This window comes from Gracilinanus agilis, chromosome 5, assembly GCF_016433145.1.
Source record: "Gracilinanus agilis isolate LMUSP501 chromosome 5, AgileGrace, whole genome shotgun sequence".
In the NCBI taxonomy this organism is placed as follows: domain Eukaryota; kingdom Metazoa; phylum Chordata; class Mammalia; order Didelphimorphia; family Didelphidae; genus Gracilinanus; species Gracilinanus agilis.
In genome coordinates this window covers 87,815,791-87,840,975 of record NC_058134.1, presented here as the reverse complement: position 1 = coordinate 87,840,975, position 25,185 = coordinate 87,815,791, and the positions used below count along the sequence as shown (strand labels likewise).

The following is a 25,185-nucleotide window of genomic DNA, read 5'->3' as shown; positions in this document are numbered from 1 at the left end:
TAGCTGGGTGACTCTGGGCAAGTCATTTATCCCTATTTGCCTCAGTTCATCTGTAAAATGAGCTGGAGAAAGAAAAGGCAAGTCACTTCAGTATCTCTCAAAAAAACAAACAAACAACCAAATGCAGCCAAGAAGAGTTGGACAGGACTCAACAACAACATGAATAGATTAACACCAACAACCAGCATTTCTGGAGTCCTTTAAAATTCATATAATTCTTGATATATGGCATCTCATTTGGTCCTTACAACAATGCTATCATTGTTGATAGCAGATACTATTTTTATCTCCTCTTTACAGATGAGGAAATTGAGGTTAAGAGAGGTAAAGGATTTATCTATTAAGAGTTTGGAACAGGATACAAATTTCCTCTTGATGCCTCATAATCCACCATGAATTTACAAAACAAAAACAAGAAGAAACCCTTAAAAAATCTATTCATATGTTCTATTTGTACTCACGCCTCAGGAAACAGAAAGAAGGTTGGACTTAAAGTCCCAAAATTGAAGTTCAAATCCCATCTCCAAGACTTATAAGCTGTGTAACTAAGCATACTTCATTTAATCTTTCTGAGCCTCAGTTTTTGTATCCATAAAGAGGAGATGGCAAAATGACCAGATTGCAGGGACACCTGATATTAAAGTCCTACTCCCAACACATATTCACTTGACAGCCATTGACAAGGCATTCAATCTCTTGGGACTCCAACCAACTCCCAGATGCTACAAATAAGAGATGAGTCAATAATATGCATCAGTGGAAGGAATCTCCTTCCCCACTGGGAAATCATAGGTTTGGAATAGTCCATTCTCCTTAAAAAACACATATTTCCATCTTCAAAGGTATGTAAAGAAGGAGCTTTGTAACTCAAAACTACAAACATGTTATTAATTTTACTATTGTGTATGTGTGTGTTTGGGTGAATGTTTTGAAATGAGGGTGATTATCACTCAAGGAAGCTTTGTTTCTACTTAGTTTAACACTGAAACATTTACAAAGGATTTAGATTCAGTTCAGGGTTGGACTTGTGTAACAGTGTGATTGAAAACGAGGTGAGATACATAGGTATTTGTCAATGATGCTGCAGAAGAGTTTTCATTAAAGTTAGGACTGATCTCTGAAAAATAAAATTCCATCATTCTCTGTATAATACAGGAAAAGGAGGTTGAACTGGATATTCAGATACCTGGGTTCTATTCATTTTTCTCCTACTAATTATCTGTGTGTCTTTGGGAAATCTTATTTAACTTTTTTTTGAACTTCAGTTCCTTCATTTGTAAAGGAAAGGGATTAGACTGAATGGTTGCTAATGTCCCTTCAGATGTTCAAACCCTATGATTTGGGCTGCTCTTCAACATTTTCAAATACTTCTGAAAACTGATTCATTCATCTGTTTTGGCTGTAAAAAAAATAAAAAAGAAGGCAAGGTTCATTAGAAAGAGAGAAAAATCTAAAATGCTACAACAACAAAACAAACCCTCAAGCTATTTCCAACAAATTGGACATAAATGTCAATCTTGAGCTCAAATATGAACTTACATGGAGAAGAGACAGTCTCTGAGCACCTAGTCAGGTCAATGACCTGGTGACTTGGGAGCCAAAGCAAAAAGATCTCATTAAAGCGCCTATGCTATTCCTTTCTTCCATAAGAGTATATTCAAGCCTTGTCAAGTCCACTCAAAGAGCCTTTAATTATAGTCAAACTCAGAGAGCTTATACAGCTGGCAAAATCAGGCCTGAAAACAGTTCATTTATGAAAAGTAAGGTGAAAAGAATTCCATAGACTGCGTTAAACAACTTCTTTGGAGTTTATTTGCTTTAAGAAGCCAATTGAAATGAAAAAAAAAAGAATTTTTTAAGGGACCTCTCTGGCCTTTATCAATCAATCAACAATTAATAAACATTTATTAATTTCACATCTCTGAGGTTCAGTATTTTCATCTGTAAAATGAGGAGTTTGGATCAGATGACTTTATAGGCCTTTTTCAATTGTACACGGTACTCTGCTCTTAGTAGAGTATCATAGATACTGAACTTGCCTCCCAAAATTACATTCACACAATAACTCCAAATATGGGTCATGCCATTACTTCAAGGACTTTAAGGCATGATTTGGAGGAGTAGCATTCTGATTCCTACTTTGGTGCCACAAAATCTCTCTCTTCCTCCCCCATTTTAAATGGAATTTCACTTGACCTTCCTTTCCCACTTTCCTTTCTCTACTTTTCAGACAATAAAGTCACTTAGGAATGATTTGTTAAAGCATCAACTATGTGTCAGACACTGTGCTTAACACTGGCATTAAAAAAAAAAGTTTAGGGTAGTTTCTTCCCTCAAGGAACCTCCCCTTTCTCCTATTGTTTTTTTATTTCTTTCCTGGAATAAAGGATTCATAGTAAGAGTAGACATGGAATCCTTTTGTTTTTTTCCTTATTTTTCTTTCCTTTATTTTGAGTTCACTGTTATTCAAGAAGCTACAACTTTGCAACATCAATACCTGTTTTTCCTAATTTCTTAAAGACGAAGCTGAAGATTTGTTTTACTGTAACTGGATCACTCTGAGGACGTAAGGAGTTTCCAAAAATGTCACTTTATCAATTTCTAATTTTTTGGCATCTATGTTTACAATATGGCTTCTTCAAATTATATCTTAGAGACATCTGGTTTAATCAACCTGGATGAAGTTTTATCTTTAAATTGCAAGAAGATTTTAAGTACTTCTGTCATAAACTACTACATTAATCTCCCTCTAGAAACTGACTCCAAATCTACTCGGCATTGGTTCTTGCCATTAAAGTAGCATCTACTTACAGAATTAGCTAAATACAAGTGAAATCCAGTTAGCTTTCCACAGGAGTAACATATAAGAAAGCAGATGTGGAGTTAGTAACAGTTTCCGTTTTCTCCCTACTTGGATTTCCAGGGCAAGGTTGGAGCAATAAGAGCCTAAAATAAGACTCATTTTTTCTTTTGCAAATACACTGTGTCTTAGCAATCCACTTGCCTCATCCCATGATTAGGAAATGAACTATTAAATCCCTCTGAAAGAAATGCCCAAGAAGTCTGTTAAGAGTAAGTACTTTAATTGGTCTTAGTTACATACAAAGACAAGCCATTGGTATTGGCACCTTTGACAGTTCACTATCCCATAGTTTTTGCAAAAGTGTCAAAAGAAACTAGCAACCAAAATTTGGACTTCTCCCCCCAATCAGCTCGGAAAATGATCAAATATTCTGGTCTGTCAGACTAAAAGTCCTCAGGCAGTTTGCAAGCACACTTAATTCAGGAGATGCCTGCTGCTGGCATGACAAAGCATGCCCCAACTGGACTGTCCCCACACTTCCTAATGAGATGATATTGACAATACCATCAAATTGGTGTAAGACTTGAGAACACAGAGGGGAGTCTCGGGAAGTCCAAACCTTGCTCTACACACAATGGCACTTCAATGTCATATTTCAGATCTCAATCTAAAAATCATGCTGCCTTTACTTCGCCTTAGACAAGTTCATTCCCTCTCCCTCCCTCTCTCTGTCAGTGTGTAATAGCATTTACAATGAACGTAGCATATGTGAGCTGTGAAGGAGAGAAAGGAGAGTGGGAAGGACTTGCTTTTACTGAATCTGGTATTGTTTTGACAAGAGTTTTATCTCATGCAGAGGAACTCATATTTGGTGTTCTGGTTTATACCCTGACAGCATCACAGTGGAAATATAAACCTTTCATTTTAAAACTAAATTCCAGAAATGATTTTATGGTGTTAATAGAATCCAAAGAGTTGAAAAAGTATGAAGTTCTATATTATAAGATGGAGCATTTTCAGGTGGTAATATAAGGCATATGTATATATATGGGTATGCCCATATAGATTATATTACATATCCTCACATATGTGTATATGTATATATTTCTATATACATATATATTAGATAAGGACTTAAATGTTGCTCATCTGATTTTGGCTTGAGAATTCTGTATAGTCTATAAGTCTTGATCCTTTGCTTTTTATTCTTGAGCCATGATATCCAACAAATTAAGACAAATTATTTATTTTTTAATTTAGATTAGCACAGAGATCTTAACTAGTTCTTCACGGACTTTTTCTGACTTCTCACCCTCTTTAACTCATAATAGAAAATAAGCTGCTGACCCCTGACTAGTCATTAAACCTTTGCTTCCCTCAGTTTGCTTAACCAAAAAATAAGGAAAAGAATAATATCAATCTTCCAGAGATTTTGTGAGGATCAAATGAGATAATAAATGTAAAAGTGCTTAGCACAGTGATGGGCATACAGTAAACTCTATATAAATATTAGTTTTCATCATCACAATAAACAAAGTGATATTTTTAGAAATCCTTATCATGAATACTACAAAATGAGATAGCCGTGTCCTTTGAAAATATTTCTTGCACCCTTTGACACAAGATAAAACCTACTTGTCCAACTCCTTTGTTTGCCCATTCTGGAAAAAAACTATGATTCATTTTTCCATAAAGTTTTAACCTATTTTTGTCTTTTCTTTCTATTTACAGTAAGACTACCAGTATTGGTAAGATTCATTTTCTCTCATAACGTGTCCAGTGAACTGATCAATGAACATCTCACATTTAGAACACCAGCAACAAAATGACTGTTTAGAACCAATCTAAAGAACTATATGATTTTTAGCATGCTTTAACTTTCTTTTTCTGTCATACTTCAGATGTAGATAAAAGCAATCAAGAACTAAAGATAATTTTACATTTTTCTTTGCTTTATGGACTACCAAGGGGACAGGCAAATATTGATGTCACAGGTCTACCTCCTATCTCTATAATATACTAATACTAACAACAACAATTATTATTATTAATGTTGCTCATGATTATGTTATTTTAATAAAGATAATTTATTAGTTAATCTATAAATAATTTACTTCTGAGGTATTAAATGAAACAGATATCACATGAGCAGCATGCCAACAAAAACCTCTTTAATAGGAAGATTTCACCTCTTAAGCCAAATTCTAAGGAGATGCCGGAATTACACCAAAGTTGGGCAGATGGACAGTTTGAAAGATAGTGTTTGGTTTAAGTACAAAAATAGTTTTTCTTCCTATTATACAGAAATATAGAAATACTGAAGAAAAAAGGTAACAGACCCATAGTATTCTGTCCTAGGCAGAGAAGACATGAAGCCCTATTCTCATTCTTAAATATCATATGTTTGGAATGAAATCATGAAACTGGAACACTTTGGGAGGAAAATGATCAGAACATAAAGTGTGCTGAAGCCAAGTAATAAGAGAATCCTTTTAAGGAATAGTTTATATTTACCTTGGAAGAGGGAACATGGGGTAGAAGTAGAGTCAAGTATTTGAAGAGTTGTTATGAGAGATAAGAATTAGATTTGTACTGTTTGACTCCAATGAAGAGAAGTTAAGGAGAAGTACATGTTGACTTAGTATCAGAAAGAGCTAACAACTTAAGATTATTTCTTAAATGGGCTGTTTCATAAAGAATCTAGTTCATTGCCAAGTGGAGGGGATTCATAAGTAAATATCAGATTCCATGAACTAGAAATTCTGCTTCAAACTCTAAGATTCTAAAATTTTATTAGCCTACAAAGGGGAAAGGACATACTTCATGAATAGTAATCATGAATTAAAGTTAAAATTAATTACCTTCCTCAACCACAGCTTTGATCACATCTTTTCGTCACTCAAAACTACAAATTGCTGGCCATTACCTAAAGACCTAAAGAAACAAGTTAGAATCCTTAATCTTGATTTTCAAAGTCTACCAAAATGTTGTTCTCACTTTTCTGCTTAAATTTATCTTCAATCACCCTTGTGGAGTTTTTCACTCTAGTCAATATAGTTCACTCACTGACCCCAACATATTCTTTGAATTTTCCTACCTCTATGTTTTCACTTTTGCTTTAATGTTACTTAGAATACCTCTCCTCCCTCAGATGCCAGGTTAAGCCCTTCTGCTTTCTTGCAATTCCCCCATCCATGGTGGCTTCTTTTCCACTTTGACTCCAAATATAGTTATTGTGTCTACTATCATGTGATATGTTTTCAAACACTGTACTGAATGATCTCTTATTTCACATGTTTATATTCTCTCACTTCAACTAATTTTCATTGCCAGTGTGCAAATAGAGATTATCTTATATTTTCACATAGTCTGTAGTTCTGAGCATTTTGACTTGTATAGTGAATATTTTTTAAGCATAATCTTTGGGAACTCGTGTGAAGTATTAAACCAGCTAACTCACTTTCAGAGTGATTCTTTGTAAAGGCCACTGAATAGGTTCTTTCCTGTATCTCTGTAACAGAATAATTGTGTCCATCATATCACATTGGGACTTAAAGTCAGATGATGATTTTAAGACAGATAATGCATATTATATATTTATCTTTTTGTGGAATAGCCAGAATCTAGGTGGTGGTGGAAAACATCTTCATGTTTCACATCCCCTCCATCAAAGATGGCAGTTTTGAAAATTGTTAGCTTTCTCTTCAAGCTCTTTAAGATGCAAAGCCTGTACGGTGAACTAATCATCTTCACTACTCACTATCCACAAAATCTTTAAAATTCTTCTACTGAATCTGAAGCCTAGAATCTACTTCACAAGACTTTCCATAAGGCTACCTTCTTCAAACTGGTGACCAAATCGACAGTATGGAATAATTCTCCTACTCATAGTATCTTAAAATACAAGCCTCTATTTTAAAAGAGATTGTCCTCATCTACAGACTCACCTGTGATATTACAAGTACATTGAAGAATTGGAATGTAATGCAATGGACAAGTACTGATCATGATTAGAACACAAATTTTTAAAACTGATTTCTAAAGATGCAGCCCTCCAGAAAGTGTTATACTTTCCACAGTTGGCTTTAGTGCTTTCACTAGCCCTCAAATTTCTCAAGTGGTATATCAATTTCAGATTAAACCAGCCCTGCCAAATCAGAATAGACACTATGGAATGTATGTTTCCTCTCTTTTATTTTTAAAAATAGGTTTGTTTAACATTTTATTTTTAAATCACACCTATATTTTCTCTGCATCCTCACCTTACTCCACTATCAGAGACACATAATTTATAAGAAAGAATAAAAAACTATAGGAAAAAAGAGAAAAAATCAGCAAAACTGACAGGTCAGAAAAGTCTGATGATATATATTGTATTTTATACTTGCAGACTCCCATCTCTTCTAAGGAGTTGGAAGAAGTATATTCTCAAAACTATTCTGTGGGGCTAAGCTTGATCATTTTTATTTCACAGCATTCAATTTTGGTTGTTTTGTGGTTGTTGTCCTTTCCATTTTTATTGTGGTAAAACCAAGTTTTTTCATGTTAAAAAAGTATCTTAGGGCCTAGGTCCTATAACATAAAGCTAGAGACTACCTCAAAGGAAAAATCAGGAAACACTGAGATTGAGAATTCTATTTCCATTCTTAGGTCTTAGAGAGGTCATTTAGCTTCTCTATGCCGTGGGTTTCCTTATTCAAGGATGAAAGGATATTAGCTAGTGTTATCCTCAAAGAACTTTAAAACTGTATGGAATCTTAAAGATCATCTAGTTCCACATTCTCCTCTTTCAGACAATGAAAGGAGGCCCAGAGAGGTAAATATTAAGAGAAGGAGAGAGGGGTTATCATCAGTTTAGATCTGAAGAAGAAAAAAAGAAAATGTCTCTATGAAGGACTTTTTAAAAGTCAAATGCTATGAAATGCTAAACAAAGATATTTAGATTTCAAAATATCTTCATAGTACAGCATGATGAGAGCATTCAAACTTTTTTATGTAATACAATTCAGGTGCCAAAGGATTTCAAGCAATAGCAAAAGTTCTGTGCTCTATAGCCAAAGGAAACTGTTTGCTACCATCAGCAGTTCAGATGCCTTACTAACATTTTGATTTAGTGATCAATAACAGTTCAATTAGGGTACCACAGCTTTGAGTTAGTTGGCCTGATTTAAAAAGAGTAGTGATTTTATTCCCCATGGCTTCTTTTATCAAGTAATCAGTGCTGAGACCTCCTAGGAGAATAAATTCAGAATACTCTCCAGATTGTCTATAGTGGATTTAGATTTTCGATGACAGAGGAATTAGAAGTGGATGATTTATAAAAGCATCTACTGGTAATTGCTTTGCACCCCAGAAAAGTCAGCAGCATGTAAAACCCAAAATTGCAACTGAGGAATTTCATCAGCCAAGAGAAGAAAGGCAGCCAAATATAGTCCAAGCTATTTAATGTGGCCAAAAGAGACCAAATGACACTTTTGGCCACATTCACTTATAGAGAAAAGGCATACTATATTTTCCTTGGTTAAAAAGATAACTTCTTCCTAGTTTCAAGGACCCATGCTTTCATTGTTGGGGGGGGGAGTTACTGTGGTTCCTCCTTCACTTTCATAGAGAAAATAATGTCTTGACTTGCCTATGAGTTGGACTTAAGTGAGGCACAGTTGCACAAAGTTGTTGGTCTCACTATCTCTTCCAAACTATAAGTGCTCCACAGAACCTTTAGTTTCCTTCATAGGTGTTGGAATATTGTTCTGATCTACCCATGGAGGCTTCACAGATCTTTAGAACTTGATGTGTAGTCTTGAATAGGGTTATCTTATGGCTACCAATGTATGAGCCTATAGGCAAACTGGGAGAGAAAGCATTTCTTCCAGCTTAGTTAGGTTTTTCCTCAGGTAAGAGAAATAAAATCCTTGTCTCATCCATTCATGAAGTCTTTTTCCTTCATAGAATCAGGCAGAGATCATATTTTCTGACATCTAATCAAGAACCCATGATGACCTCTACGACAAAATGGCATCTCAAAGAAAGACTTTAAAAAGGAAGATATATGATGAAGAGATAAAATAACTCTTCTTCTGAGTATAAAGATGTTAATGGAGGGAAAAAACATTAAGCAACAGAATCATAGATCTGGAACTTGAAGAGATTCCAAAGGAATCCAGTCCAATCTTCCTTGTTTTACAGACAAGGTAACTGAGACCCAGGGGGAATTGCTTAAGATTAAACTGTCACTAAGGGACAGAGGTGGGATTTGAATTTAGATCCTCTGATTTTGAAGCCAGTGTTTTTTTTCCATCATGTCATAATTACACTTTTCCAAAACAACAGGAGTAGTATCTCAACATTGGAACCTCTCCTATAATGGCCAAACCTGCTTAAAGGTCCTAAACACTGTTATACAAGTCTTCAATTCAGAGACACCGTGATGTTAGAAAAGCATGGAGCAGAAAAGTGTTGGCTATGTATTGAGGGGATTAGCATAGCAAGTGGTGGTAGGAATTGAATGAACTACATTAACTCTATGTTATGCCTTAATTCTGCAGCTAGCTCAGCTCTTTTTCTATTCAATTATTTGTCTACCCCAGTTTCTATCTTATGAGATATTTTTTCTTAAATTGGGGAATTGGGAGGGAATTTTTTTGCATTTTTTGAACCTAGCCCTATGTGGCTTGGAAGCTGGACCAACCCTACCTGCTGTATAGAGACTCTTTGATGAGAATCTAGGTTATATTGACCAGAAACCCAATGAAATCTGAAGGATTCAAGGCATTTTTCACAACTGTACATCTCAAGCAACCCATATGACTTATCTGAAAATCAGCCCTGTACTGGTTAACTTTCCATTTTTCCTTTGATTGAATACAAACACCTGGGGGAAAGTGGGGCACTTCTGATTTCAGGGAATCATACCTGTTCACTTTCTCCTTCCCAACTTGGAAAGTCCCTAATCTTTCTTCCAATTACCAATCGTATTACTAACTTTTTACCCTGGAAAATTGGTCTCTTTTAATTAATTGGTCTTATTTGATTGTTTTTAATATATAAAAATCTGTCTCTCTTTGTGTTTAGAGTCTAGTTATAAGCTAAAAAGATCTAGTCCTGATTTGTTATGCATTTGGCATGCATTGCTTAATAAAGTGATATGCTTGGAAGCTCAAATCTTTGTTTCTTAAGTCATTTTATCTTTCACCTGCCACAGCATGTTCTGGTTGCCCTGATTACTTGTTATGTTACATTAAACAAGGGACAGTGATCTTTTGAACCTCAGTTTCTCCCTTGGTACAGTGGTCATAATACCTGCCCTTCCCAATTCATAAAGTTCCTGAAAGAATAAAAGAGAATGTACTTTTAATATATTTAAACATTTTTGCTGGATTTATTTTAGACTTAAAAGGAAAAACAATGTACAGCCTATAAATAAGTAATTTCATATATTATCTTCTTTTTTCTCTTCTGTTTTATATATTAAAATGCCCATTTTATGTGGTGTTTTCTTGGTATAGAAAAAAATAGATGAAAACTATAATTTTTTGTTCTCTCCTAACAAAATATAAGTTACTTGAGGTAAGAGCCAGTTTCATTTTTTGCCTTTGTGTTTCTAGTGACTAGCACAATGCATGGAACATGGTAGCCATTTGATAAGTGCCTTTTGACTAATTGACTGATCTGTGGCTTCATCAATGCAAATAATTCCTAACGTAATAGAGTTAAGAGAATATAAATGTGGGGAGAGAGGAAGGGGGAGAGAGAGAGGGAGAGGGAGAATGAGAGGGAGAGAGAGAGACACACACACACACACACAGAGCGCACTATATGTGTTAGCTGTTATCATTACTATTATTGGACTCTTTCTCCAGTGCAGTGGAGGAGGAGGAGCTTTGTTATGAAAAAGCTTTGTTTGTGGACCCAGCATAGCTCAAAATACTATTCTCCCTGAATTAGGAAGTTTGTGTTGAAACATATTGTACTGATTTAATAAATCCCTTAGTTTATACACATTTTCCAGTGAATATAATAACCACTGTCTTCTTCTTGCATCCTAGAAATAAGCAACATATATTGAGTTAACGAAATTCTTGATTCTATATTAGGAGCCCCATAGGGTCAAGCAGAATATCATAAGAGACAACTTGAAAGAGCCCCTTCTTCAGTTGTGGGAATTTACTTTCCTTGAATGAGAGTGGCTGTTAGCTGTTCCAATTTGACATCGTATACAATGTCTCTTGATGACTCATAGCATGAAACATTCAGTATTCTACTACCGATTTCCACTTTTAGCAAGATTTCATCATTGTTTATAGCTTACATTTTTTTATACCTGACTGTCCCACCTGCTCTGTGAACCTCTCAGTTTGTTGTTAACAGTGCGACAGTAAGGCAGAGATCACTTTTTAAAACTTCCTTCAGATGTTTCATGTCTCACATATAGCTGGGCTGGCCTGAGTGTGGAATTGGTTTTTTGATGGAATTCCCTGTCCAGTGGGTAGATTCTACATGTGGTTGTTTTCTTACCTTTTGATAAAGAAGACTATACTGTAGTATATGGCAAAAATGGAGTGAAGTTGTTCATGTTCTACTGGAATTTGTGCATCTAGAATTGGCTTTAAAACATCATTGGGTGGACTACTGATTTAGAGCTGTAAAGGACTTCTGAGGTCATCAAGTCCAACCCCCTTATTTTACAGATGAATAAAAGTGAAGCATGGTCATAAAATAAGTACCTGAATCAGAATTTGAATGCAGGTCTTCTTGACTCCAAACACTTTTTCCACAATGTTTGTTTTAGAAGGAGAAAAATGGAGTCTTATAAAATCCAGTGTCCCCATCTTTTTAGTTTTAGTTAATAAATGCTCCTGTTTGAAGTAAACTGGATATTCCTACTTTATGAAAGGAAGGATGGCATTGTGGATACTATGCTGAATTTAGGAAAATGTGAATTCAAATCCTGTCTTGCATATCAATTGGTTGTGTGACTCTTTACAAGTTATTTACCCTCTGCTGGCATCAGTTACCTCATTTGTAAGATGGAGAGAATAGCAGCAATTGACTTAATGGGTTGCTAATGATACTAAAACAAAATAATGTGCAGAAAATGCCTTGGAAGCCTTAAAGTGTTATTTAAATGCCAGTTATGAATATTACTATTTTAGGTAAATTTTCTGTAAAGAATAACATGTGAGTCTAATGGCAATTACAGATGAACCTAACTTTACCTTTTAGCTTGGAGGAAACTCCCTTCACTGTGACACTTCTGCCCATTTCCCCTCCTTCTTGCTTTTCCTGAGTCATTTGCCACTTTTAATGAATTTTCTCTCTCTCCCCACTTGGCCTGCTAAAATAGTCTCTGGGCTGTAGCCTGGTTAGTGGCTATTGATTCCACGTAAACATTAGAAAGACATAACATAATGCATCCATTTAAAGTACTCAGAAATCCAGTTGTACTAACTAGTACTGAGTCCAGTCACTCATCCCTTCTGTTAAATAAAGAAGAGAAAACAAAGAAGAGAACACTATGACCCAAAAGATTATATATTTGTGTGTATTTACTTTGACAATATTTGAGAAACTTGGGAGAAATGTTGGTTATCACTGTGCTGTGAACCAAAAAAATCAAATTTGCATTTCTTGGCAGTAGAGTTCATAAAGGAGCAATTGCATTCATAGGATGCTAGGACACTAAGCTATTCTGAATAAATATACCTCACACTTAGAGTGCCTTCCTTTCTTTTCCTTTTCCTTTCATTTTTAAATTAAGTGCCTAAATTCAGAAGTTCTAGACTGGCTTTCAAACACATACTAGCTTATTTCATTGAGGCAGATCATTCATTTGAAAATGAAAAGGTCTCCATTGGACATACAGCCACAAGGGAAAAAAAAACCTGGCTAGTGCCCTAAATTAAATTTTCAGGTAAGGACATTGGAAGGTCTTGGCATCATCAGGGCATTTTCCTTCAGGAAGAAGAATGGAATTATGGAAAAAAAAACATTGGGTTAGAAATTAGGAAATCCACCTGACTTCTAATTCAAGCTATTCCACTTATTAGCTGCGTGACTGGGTAAATCATAATGTCTCTAAGCCTCCATTTTCTCATCTAAAAAACTAGAATAACAACATCTGTACCAAGCACTTTGCAAATGCAGTGGAGAGGCAAAAGAGAAGATGACCATGTGAAGTATTTTCCCACTAATAGATTATAGAAATGTAAAGCCTTTGTATTAAGACTAGAAGGCTATCATAGAGAGCTTTGAGATAGCAGATTCATATAAACTTCAAAATTTCAGTGTCTTAGAAAGAGCCACTGAGGTCAAGGAGGAAATAGTAGACAAGTAGGTACTTATTTCCTCCCCAGGATTTTCTTTCTACTCCAACCTTCTGTATAGACAGTGTTATGTGTTAATGGGACATTATTATCTGCAAACCACTTGGACATAGACATAGTGATTCAGAGGTTCTGAAAGCTTCTGAAAGTTTTGTCTTTACCTTTAAATTTTAAATAGAAAAAAACTTTCCATGGTAAAACTATGAAAATAGTTATTTGACTTATGCTTTTCTAGGGCATCATATGCATTCTTTTTTCATTTAAAAAGATATTTGATCCACAGAAATATCAACCAGTTCTAAAACCTGCTCTGAAATTGCATTAACCCAGAATGGATTCTACTTCATGCTCTCACTTCACATTTCTGGGTATTCCTGTCAGGCCTAAAACTTTTCAGGGCTATCTTCAGTAGGAATATTTAAAGATTTCCCCTCCCAGCCTCACTATTTCAGCAACCACATCTGCTTTAAACTGGGATGACCCAAAATCTCAGGAAGAAGGATAATAATTTTTATCAGAGACAGCAAACTCCTTAGTACTGCCCAAACCAGAATTAAATGGAATTGGGAAATGGTTAACATTATAAATCAAAATACAATACAATTTATCTAGTTAATTTGTGGTTTTCTAAGTCAATATACAGCCTGTAGGGATCTATTTCAATTTGAGTTTGACATTACTCCTGAAGATCCCTGAAGAAGAAGAATGGGATAGTAGGTATCAGGAGACATTCTTCAATCACTTCTCACTTTACCTCTTGGTCCTCAGCTTTCACATATCTAAAATAAACTAATTAAACTACAATTTCAGGAAGGCAGATGATGATATATGTTGTTAACTTCCTGACAAAGAGATGATGGGTTCTGGATGCAAAAGGAATCCTACATATCCAGATTTAGAAAATATAGGAATTTGTTTTCTTATAAAGTATTTCTTTCAAGAATTTTCCTTTTTATGTTTCCAGTGAGGGAAGGGAATGGGGGGGGGGGGAAGGATGAATAATAGGAATTCATTAAAAAAGGAAAAAGACATTGATGATTTTTAAAAAAATTCACATAAGAGAAGCAAAGCTGGAGGAATATACAGATGCATAGCACAATTTTGAAGTTATAATATACTGAAATGGAAAATGTAAGTCATGTGACAAAGATCTGTAGTTTCATGTACAATAGCATTTTCTGTCTATGCTGTATATAGAAATATTCATTTTATTTAAATTTACATTCAGAATAAAAATTATCTTTAAAAAACAATCAAGTTTTCCTAGATATTCTAGAATATTAATTCTAAGTAATGACACTCATATGCACCATATAGACAGAGAGACAAAATATTTATTAAACAATAACTACGTGTCAGTCTCCATGCTAAATAACAGGAATACAAATACAGAAAGCAAGGCAGTCCTTGCTCTTAAAGAGATTCTGATCTCATGAAGGGTGGCAAAATGTGGAAGGGAGCTGGAAGGGGCAGAAAGAAGGTGGCAGAGTGAACGAATGGCCTGAAGGTGGCTTGAAAGTGTGGTTCTAGGCAACTTAAGGTGAACTATAAGAAAGAGTTCAGAGGTAAGGGAGGATTCAAAGGTTTAGGTGGGAGGAAAATGAGGATGGTGGCTGAGTATAAGCCATATTACCCATTTTTATGAACTGGAGTCATGGTTCAGAGAACAATGCAGAATGTAAATCAGGTTAAATACAATTATGTTATAGCATTTATCGAATTTTCATGTCTAGTGCTCCATAAAGTCATCTTCTCCCTACTGGACTTCAATTCAAAACAACAAATCCTTATTAAGCACTTGCATATAGAAAGTACGATGATGAATTCTGGGGATACAAGGACAAATAAAGGAGTCTCTGCTTTCAAGGAATCACCTTCTATTGCCTAAGCATAGAATTATTAACAGAGAATCTTCTCCTCTACTACAAGACTAAGCAAAGCTCCCTATACCAAATCGCTGTCCTAGGTACTATTTTAGTTCTAGATGGATTTGGCAGGGAAGTAGTTCAATAAAGAATTAGACCTGGAGTCAGGGAGATTCATCTCTCTGAGTACAAACCTACCTCCAATACTTACTAGATGTGTGACCCTGGGCAAGTCACTTAACTCTGCCTCAGTTTCCTCATCTACAAAAAAGAACTGGAGAAGGAAATGGCAAACCACTCCAGTATCTGTCAAGACACCCCAAATGGGGTTGTGAAGAGAAAAACACTGCTCAATAACAAAAGCAAGGTGGATGTGGGGCAGGTCTTCCTACATCACCTAAAACCATGGACCAGAAGACCTCTGGGAAAGCAACCACATTAATTTCCATGTTGTCAGACCCCCTAGACAAAGTTTCTAAGGGCATTGTAGTCCTGCAGCTTCCCTTTTCTATGAAACATATAAAGTGTGAAAGCTATGACCCTGTAACGCTGCAAAAGGTTTATCCCATCAGCCCTGAAATAGTATATTCCTGCCTGTCATCACCACTAGAGCCTCACCTCCCACTGCTATAGTCAATGACTTTGGGTCTCAGCAGGATTCTTCATTTGAATGGTCTGGAGGCAGTACAGCTTCCCATTACTAAATATATAACTCCTACCTAATCATTTAGCAGGCCAAACTTAGAAACTACTCTAGAGTCACTTTCTAAACCACCTTTGGAAATAGCCAGACATTTCTCAGTCTTGTATATGGTTTTACTCTAGTGATATTTCAATTGGTCAAGTCCTTTTGTTCGTACTTCATCCTGTTCTTCACTTCTATTTTTTAAACATTTTCCTTATGTCTTGGAATCTATACTAAGTATTTATTTCCATGCAGAAGAGTGGTAAAAGTTAGGCCTTTGAGGTTAAGTGACTTTCCCAGGTTCACACAGCTAGGAAGTATCTGAGGCCACATTTGAACCCAGGCCCTCCGAACTCCACACCTAGCATTCTATTTATGTGAGCCACATAACTACCCCTAACTAAGTGATTCTTCATATATACTGATTCATCTTATATACTCATGGGGAATTAAGCCACTGGAATTATAGAATCATCCCTGACCACTTAAGGCCACCACTGATAGGGAAAAATAGCCAATCTACCTTTAGATGTTCCACTCATCAGTGGGAATTGAGTTGTGAAGACTAAGCATTCCTTGGCTGCATGTTAAATGAGCATATTTGACTAGATCTCTCTGAAATCCTTTAAAATTCTAAATCCATGATTCTATGATTGGACTGGAATCTTATTGCCTAGTTTAAATCTTAGAGTCAAAAAAGAAAACCTGTCAAGTTGATGCTAACTAATGCTTCTCAGAAACAATGACAAAGAATGGAGCAGGGGAAGGCTGCCAGATGTCCAGCATGCCAGGAAAGCTGTGTATTTCACTGCCTTGTCCCATTTTTTGTCAGGATATATAACAGTCACATCTGATTGTGTCCATCCTGTCCTCCTGAATCCAGTCAGAATGTGCTTTGTGTTCTTCAAAATACAATCTAGGAATTTGGGAGCAATCAAGGGTCCCAATGTCTATGCATTTATTTTTAAGTGCATTGCTTTTATTTTGCTTTTTAAAATGTTCTTTAGGCTCCATAGACATCTCTGAGATGAATGATGAGCAAGGTTTGAAATTCTAGGTGTGATTACAACAATAGGGAGGATTGGCACTAGGTAACACGGCAATGTAATTGAAGTTTGTCATGAAAATTGTGTCTGCCATCTCTGTCCTCTTTTCAGTATTCTTGTTATCTATTAGCGCCTATCTTTCTCAAGCCCAGCAGGGATCCAGTGATGCCTCCTGTTCTTTTCTGGCTGCCCATGACCTTCTACTGTGGTCTCTCTGTTTTGCTTACTCTCATTAGATAACACTCAAGACATCTCCAACAGCTTCCCCTTTAAAACTTAGCTGTCCTTGGTACCACTCCCTCAGGCCCTGCTCTTTATTAGGTGACAGCTAGCAAACTTGCACTAATGTACTCAGTGACTGCTGATATGAAAATGTGATCCCACTCAGATGACATGTATGCATGTTTACATGGACCCTTTCTAGAGACGTAATGTCTTATTCCAAAGGAATGGCCCTCTAGGAGATATTTTCGTGAACCTTTAGAGAACTGGGGTGGGGAGGCAGTATGTGGGATTTGGGAAGGAATCATCTTCTTCAAAGCCTTTCTGATTTTCAATATGAGTGAGTACTCTCGCCACATCAAGTCATACCATATAGACAAGCACTTACTCTAGTCTTTAGGTAACTTCTGATATTCTCAATATGCCCCTAAGACATTATAAGACTATGACCTTCTTTTTCTTCTAAAACCCTTACCTTTGTCTTAGTATCAATTTTAAGACAAAAGATTAGCAAGGGTCAGACAACTGGGGTTTAGTGGTTTTACCAGGAATGGCTGAGGCCAAAGTTGAACATAGGTCCTCACAGCTCTGATTCCAAGTCTGGCATTCCTCCCCCTCTGCAACCTAGCTACTCCAGACTGTGAACTTCTTGAGAGCATGGAAGGACTTTTGACCTTTGTTTGTATCCCCAGCACTTAACATGTTGTCTGACCCATATAAGAACTTTAAAAATACTTTTTGACTGACTGAATGACCAAGAGTCATTCCAATAATACTCCCACTCAGCTTTGCCTTTCCTTTTCACTTCATTTAATCACTAGTCATGAATATGCATAGGCTATGCAAGTACTTAAAGGACTTATGATTTCGTCCAATGGTGCATTGCTTCTACCAAAGCAATTGGAAACCCATCAGTGGTTCTGTAGATGAGTTCTAAGAATTCTTCTAATGAACCAAGAAGTTATATGCCTGGCCCTGAGTTACTTAGGTAATAAGTTTTTGCCACAGAACTTGAATCCATGTCTTTGGGGCTCTGAATCAATTACACTATTATTTACCCCTGGTGTGTTATCATAAGGGTTCCCAAAGGTGAGAAATATATTGAATAAAAGTAACAAGCATCTAGATAAAACAAGACAGTAGGCTCATTGCAAGACAGAACAGGAGAGAGAAGATAGAATAGGTAAGAAAAATGAAAGTTACAAGTTACAACCTGAACATCAGCTTTGTCATTCTTAATCCGGGGATATACATTAGGACTTGAAGCACGGGTGAGAATACTCAGGTATGTGAGATACTGCTGAAGACTCTTGGCCAAGTCGATATCATTTTCAAGGGTAGATGGCCTTTTATTATCAACCTTTGGCTTTGAGGTCCTAAACAGCAAAAGCCAAAAAAAAAGAAAAGTCAATTAACTGTCAAGAAGTTATTAATTGGTCATTACATGCCCAGTAATATTAGGAATATAAGAGAAATCTGAGATAGTCCAAAATCAAAAGGAATTTATATTTGAGAAGGAAATACAAAATGTGTACATATGAATAACTAAACAAAAATTAAGTGTATTAAAAAATGTGGTACCAGTACAACAAAAATTCTGGGACTATTTCCAAGGTACAATGTCCATTACAGTCACACAAATTCACAACCTCAGTCATCCTCAACTCCTTCCTCTGATACAGTGATTCCCAAAGTGGGTGCTACCGCCCCCTGGTGGGTGTTGCAGTGATCAAGGAAGGTGGTGATGGCCACAGGTGCATTTATCTTTCCTATTAATTGCTATTAAAATTTAAAAAATTAATTTCCAGGGGGCTGAGTAATATTTTTTTTCTGGAAATGGGGCAGTAGGCCAAAAAAGTTTGGGAACCACTGCTCTAACATAACTCTCATATCTAATCAATTTGCAAGTCTTGCCTACATAATATCTATCTGTTCTTTTCTCTTTAAAAGCAAACCACCATCCTTATGTAGACCTTAAACATCTCTCACCTGAACTATTTTTAAAGTCTCTTAATTACTACTGTACCACATTAAATGACAAACAAAATGATCATGAAAAACCAGGAAATAAATAAGAAGTGATACAAAGTGAAGTTAACAGAACCAGGAAAATATCATATAGAGTAACAGCAATAATATACAGTAATCAATTGTGGATGACTTAAATTTTATCAAAGCAAGAATTCAAGAAGATGCCAAGAGACTAAGGAGGAAAAAACATATCCACTGCAACAGAGGGAATAATATAATTTTATAACATAATAATAATAAATATATAATTATAATGTAGATTTATAATAATAAAGCTATAGCTAAATTTTTATAGTCATTCTATGTCTTTGTTTTAGAAAAGTACACTGAGAAAAATGGCATGCTAATGAAGAAATAAGATGAGCAAAAACACAGAGACAGTAATGAGAATTACCAAAGCATGTTAAATTGATGTATGAATAGATATTGACACCCAAAGAAGTTGCTGCAAGTTGGACAATAATAACTGAAGAATTTGGTTAGATTAGGTTGAAGTCAGATCATGAAAATCCTAGAAAGAAAAGGAGTCTAAGACAGGTATAAATCCAAATATGGATTTATATGGATGAGTATGATGAAAGCAATATTTTTGGAAGATAGTTACATTTATATAATATTTGAAAAATACCATTAGCTCACATTTATGTAGCACTTGAAAGATTCCAGGTACTTTTTTTCAGACAACCCAATGAGGGAGGTGGTGAAAGTATTATCCTTGTTTTTAGATGAGGAAACTGAGGCTCAGAGAGGCAAAAATTTGCCTAAGGTCACAGATCTCATGAGCAGAATCCAAGTCTTCTCACTACAAACTAAAAATTCTTTCCATAACACCAGATTAAAGGCAGCAGTGAAATGTATGGTACAGAAGGACCAAGACAAAACAACTAACTCATAGGAGAGACACTGCTGTATCCAGGAGCTAGCTGATAAGGTACTGAATCAGAGTGGTGACAGTAGGAATGAAAAGGAAGACATTTTAAAGAGAAAAATACAATTTCTCTCCCCACATAATGGCCATAGTCAGCAAGCAAAGTTAATCAATTCTTATCTCCAACTGACTGGACTTGAAAATAATATCACCAGACAAGTGTAGTTCAACAAATGTAGAAAATTATCACAGTTCTTACGACTGGTGGATATCCACTGCTGGTGTCATGGTAACATCAAGGGCTAATAATAAGCATCCAAATAAACCATAAAGTGTCAAAGGTTCAGGTGAAAGAAAGAGAGTTCAAATGCTGGATTCAATGGTTAAAACACATATGATGATGATAGGCAAGTTGTATAACCTTCTTGAGCCTTACATTCTTTTTTGTAGAATAGAGACAATGATAATTCTGCTATCTACACTTCAATGAACTTTGAGAAAAATACTTGGGAAGTAATAGGCCACCATATTAGTGGATGTTATTTTTATTGTCATTCAAGTACCAGAAATTCATCCAGGACATATTTCATATAGCAAAGGGTTTTGGAGGCAAAATGAAGTAATATCAAGAAATCCAGAATAATAACAACAACAATATTAGATGTAGTTGGTAGCACAGTGGATAGCATACAAGACCTGTAGTCAGGAAGACCTAAGTTCAAATCCTGCCTTTAACTGTTTGACTGTCACCATATAATTTCATCTTTTTAGTCTTAGTTTCCTCATCTCTAAAATGGAAATAATAGCAGCAATTTTTTCTAGAATTATTGTAAGGATCAAATGAAACAATATTTCTAAAGTATTTTGGAAATCTTCAAATTCTACATAAATTTTAACTATTATCATGTTAACAAAATAACACATTTTTAGCACTGAAACAGTTTGACATTTATTATTTTATTTGATCATCATAATTATCCTGTGAGGTAGGTGGTGTTATCATGACCTTCATTTTATAGTTATGGAAACAGACAAAGAGGGTAAGTGATGACATGCTCAGTTTTTCCCAACTTCATCAATCTTTAAGGAAGGATTCAAACCCATGTATTTTTTAATTAATTAATTAATTAAATTTATTTATTTATTTAGAATTTTTTTCCATAGTTACATGATTCATATTCTTTCTCTCCCTTCCTTCCTTCCCCCTCCCATAGCCAATGAACAATTCAACTGTCAAAACTAGATTTTGGAGATGATACATCCACTTAATACTCCCTAACCCAGTGAAAATGACCCTTTTGGAGATCAAGTGCCCAAACCTCATGCCACATGTGAGCACCTTAACCCAGACAGAGGAGGGAGGAAGTGCTTCCATTGGGCTGCTGGGCAGAGGGATGGGTGATGTGGGAATTTGTCCTCAGGTGCATTTGGAGAGGGGAAGAGAGCAGACCCCTCTGTCACACTCTGGCACATATGCCATAGGTTTGCCAACATGGCCCTATACCATGCCTGCCTCTACAAAAATATACCGCTATTCATATAAAGCAGGGGGAGAATTTCGATATCCTTCCTTAGTGGGATGGGAGAAAGAAAACAAACACCTAGATCTGCATTCTCAGCATGGTTTCTGGTACTATCTAGATTTTCTTCTTTCTTGCCCATCACTTGTAGTTTGTCATTCCCTACCTCAGAAATCCTACTCATTCTGAAACTCTGCAACAGGCAAATTTTAATTCTAAGACCTGGAATATTTCCTGGTAACTGAAAGGCAAATCCCCAAGGTTGATTTTCTAGAAGTAGCTCCATCCCAATCCTTACCTCCAACAATGACAAGCTACCTCCTCAAGGGGCTCATACTTCACATTTCTCAGCTCTTCCTGTTGTCTAGAAGTTCATCAGACTGGTCACTCCCAGAAAATGTGCACATGCACACACATATGCACACACACGTGCATACACACATGTACGCATACACTGCCCAAGAAAGCCTGTCCTCTTGCCCACATTGCCAAAATACTCTACTTTGAAGAGTTTTTCTGCCATTGTCCAATTCCTGTCCACTTCTAATCTTTAAAATAATGATAAAAGAAATTCCCCAGTTTCCTCTCCTTAATAACGTTTGAGGCAGGAAACAGTCTTCCAGTCCTCTGAGATCAATACTGAACTTTGAATCATACACAAATGGTCTATTTCCTGATAAACTCTACTTTAATTAGGGGTCCTGTGGAAATTTTAGCTTTTGCCCAGAGGTTCAAATGCTGAGAGCCATCAATCAAAATGCTTAGCACAAGTTCACAGTTTCTAGCTTATTCAATGGACTGAATAGTTTCTCTTTGTCTTAAATGTTGTACATGATAAAGGTCATCACAGAAGGGAAGACTACAAAACCCTGTTTGGGAATGAGGGAGGAAGATTATTGGATTATATAGTCAGAATGGTAACCTGAGTGCCTTCCTTTGGATCACAGAGAACTTCCTAAACATAAATAGCACAGGATAGAACTTTTCATCTTTCTACCTTTGAGTGAACTCTAAGTTTGATGAAATTTCTGCAAGATTTTATTTGTTTGGCTTGGTCATCTAGTGTGATATAAAGAGTATTGGATGATAGGTGACCTTTTCTCCATTTGATCCATAGAATTTAGACCAGGAAGGGCTAGTAAATAGCAACTGGTCTTATGTCTTCATATTGTAGATGAGTAAACTAAAGCCTAGAAAAATTAAGTCCAAGGTCACACAATTAATAAAGAATAGAATTAAGAATGCAGCCCAGCTGTCTTGATGGTAAATCTTATACTCCTGAAACTGTCCTACATTTCCAATCAACAAACATTTATTAATTGACTACAGCTAACTTGGGTCAGTGCCAGGCACACAGTAAGTACTTGATAAATGCTAGGTGTTATAATGGATAGAATATATGGACTGAAGTCAGGAAGACCAGAGTTCTAATCCAGCCTTAGACACTTGCTCAACATATGACCCATGGGCCAGTCATTTAATCACTCTCTGTCTCAGTTACCTCAACTGTAAAGTTGGAATTATAATAGCATCCACCTTGGAAGATTGCTTTGAAGGTCAAATGAGATATTTATAAGGGGCTTAGGACTACTAAAGAGTAGGCACATAGCATACCCTTAATAAATGCTTATTCTCATCATCTTTGTTTCTTTATTCCTTCCTCCCCTTTTTTCCCCTCCTTTCTCTTTCCCTTCCTTCCCTTTTCCTTCTTTTCTCCATCTCTTATTTCTTTCCTTCTTCTGTTCCTTATCTCTCTCCTTCCTTCCATCCATCCCTCTCTTCCTTCCTTCTTTCTTATGTACAGGTCATGATGCTAGCTACTAGAGCACATAGCAATGTTCACCTATGACCCATTCCCCACCTTTATGAAGCTTCTTGTATGTTATTCTTTTAGATTCTCAATCTATAATAAATTGACTTCCTGGAATGTCATAGTTTCTAGGAACTTCATCCACTCACATACACATACACACAATTATGTGTATGTATATATGTATGCACACATGTATTTCATATATATGAGCTTATAACAACAAAATGACAAGATTTATATAACAATTTTAGTTTAGCAAAGCATTTTTACATCCATATTATTAAAGCTATTTTGCTGATAGGGAAAAAATAAGTGGAGAAGTTGATTGACTTACCGAGACTCACACAGCTAGTAATTGTCAGAGGCAGGATCTAAACCCACTTAGGTTCATAGGATCATAGATTTAGACAAAGAAGAGGCTTTAGAGGCTATTGAGTTCAAACCCCTCCTTTTACAGGTGAAGAAACAGAGGCTCAAATACACTATATCAGGGTCACACAGCTAGTAACTCTTTGAAGCAATGTTTGCACTAAGATATTTCAAAATCCAAGCCCATCATACTATCAATTATATTCTACTCTTTTTACTACAGTATACAAATGTCAGTTATTTTTTTGTTGTTTCTTAGGTATTAACATATCTTTGTGAAATCTAAGAGCTGATTACAATGAAAGGGATGTTAGTGGAATAAAAATAAACTGCATGATGTAAATGAATTCATTCTTGTTAAATGTCAGTTTTTTAATTTATTTGCAGGCAAAACAAAACATTTTCTTCTTTGTCTGTATTTCTTTTAAACATGGTAATGAAATGCAAAAGGTGTTGCATTTGAGACATAAAAATTAATATCCTCTTCAGCAACTCCCAGGAGCATACTCAATTTATGGCTGCTATGGAAACCATCCCTACTTTCCTACAATATTCTGCACCCAATGGGTGCTCAAGAAATGTGAGCTGATTTTTTTTAAATGGCGGTAATTGTTATTTCAGATTTAATGAAGACCAATAGAAAACTGGTCATTAGATAGCAGTACCAAAACCCACTAGGGGGAGAGTAGAATCAAAATAAGGTTTATGGTGTGATGTAAATAAAGGGAATTTTGCATTCAGAGGTATTCCAGAGACACATAGTTTATAGGATCATAGATTTAGAATTGGAATGAACCTTAGACATCTCCTATTATAATTTCCTCATTTTATTGATGAAGAAACTAATCCCCAGTGAAGTTAAGTGACTTGTCTAAGGTCACCGTGTCAAGAAGAGCTAGAGGAAGATATTGAACTTAGGTCATAAGTTGGCTTTTCTTTTACCTGCAAGGTACCTGAACTAATAAATTTAATGAGAATGTGTGCTTCCCCTCCACCCTCCCCATTTTTGTTTGGCATTTGTTTAATGTATATCATGTTTGAGTGGAATTTAGAAAATAGCTTAGCTAAACTGATAGTATCAAATGAACTATCCTGATTTTCCCAATACTGTTTTCTTATGGATGAAGGGAAAAAACCTTGAAGGAAGCTCTGTGACTCATACCAGTATTCATGACCAATCAAAGGACTTAGCCATTAGAATTCTGGAATTCCCAGATCTCTGGATGTGTATGTATATTACTCTCCTGAATTCTTCAAAGACACTTATTTTTGTTATTCCCAATAGCCTATTATCAAAAGAGTATACAAGTGACACTGTCTAGAAGTTTTCTATCAAGAGTGCTCTTTTTTGGTTGCAGGAATCTATGGAAATTTCATCAGATTCCTTGACCACCACCACGACCATGATGACCACCACCACCACCACCACCACCACCACCAACAACAAAGTCTCTAAGGGAGGATGGGAAGGATGAAAAGCCCAATCCTTTCATAAATTCATATAGGTGATATTAGTCTAAGAATTACATTAGCATGTTTACTATATACTCACTACTCATGCTTCTCTCTTTCAAGTTTTGAGGGTTATCATCTAGTTCTAGTTTGACCAAATCTTTATCAGTGGCACATAAAGAAAATTTA

At 35.9% G+C, this 25,185-nt stretch overlaps 1 protein-coding gene across 1 annotated transcript in view; it reads right to left on the bottom strand.

Moving 5' to 3' along the window:
* The window catches only part of PTPRN2 (protein tyrosine phosphatase receptor type N2), a 1,449,868-nt gene that overhangs the window by 849,499 nt on the left and 575,184 nt on the right, over positions 1-25,185 (bottom strand). Inside the window, exon 5 of the mRNA XM_044678956.1 lies at positions 18,157-18,319. Within this exon, the coding sequence (XP_044534891.1) occupies positions 18,157-18,319 (163 nt within the window). The remainder of the gene's footprint in view (positions 1-18,156; positions 18,320-25,185) is intronic.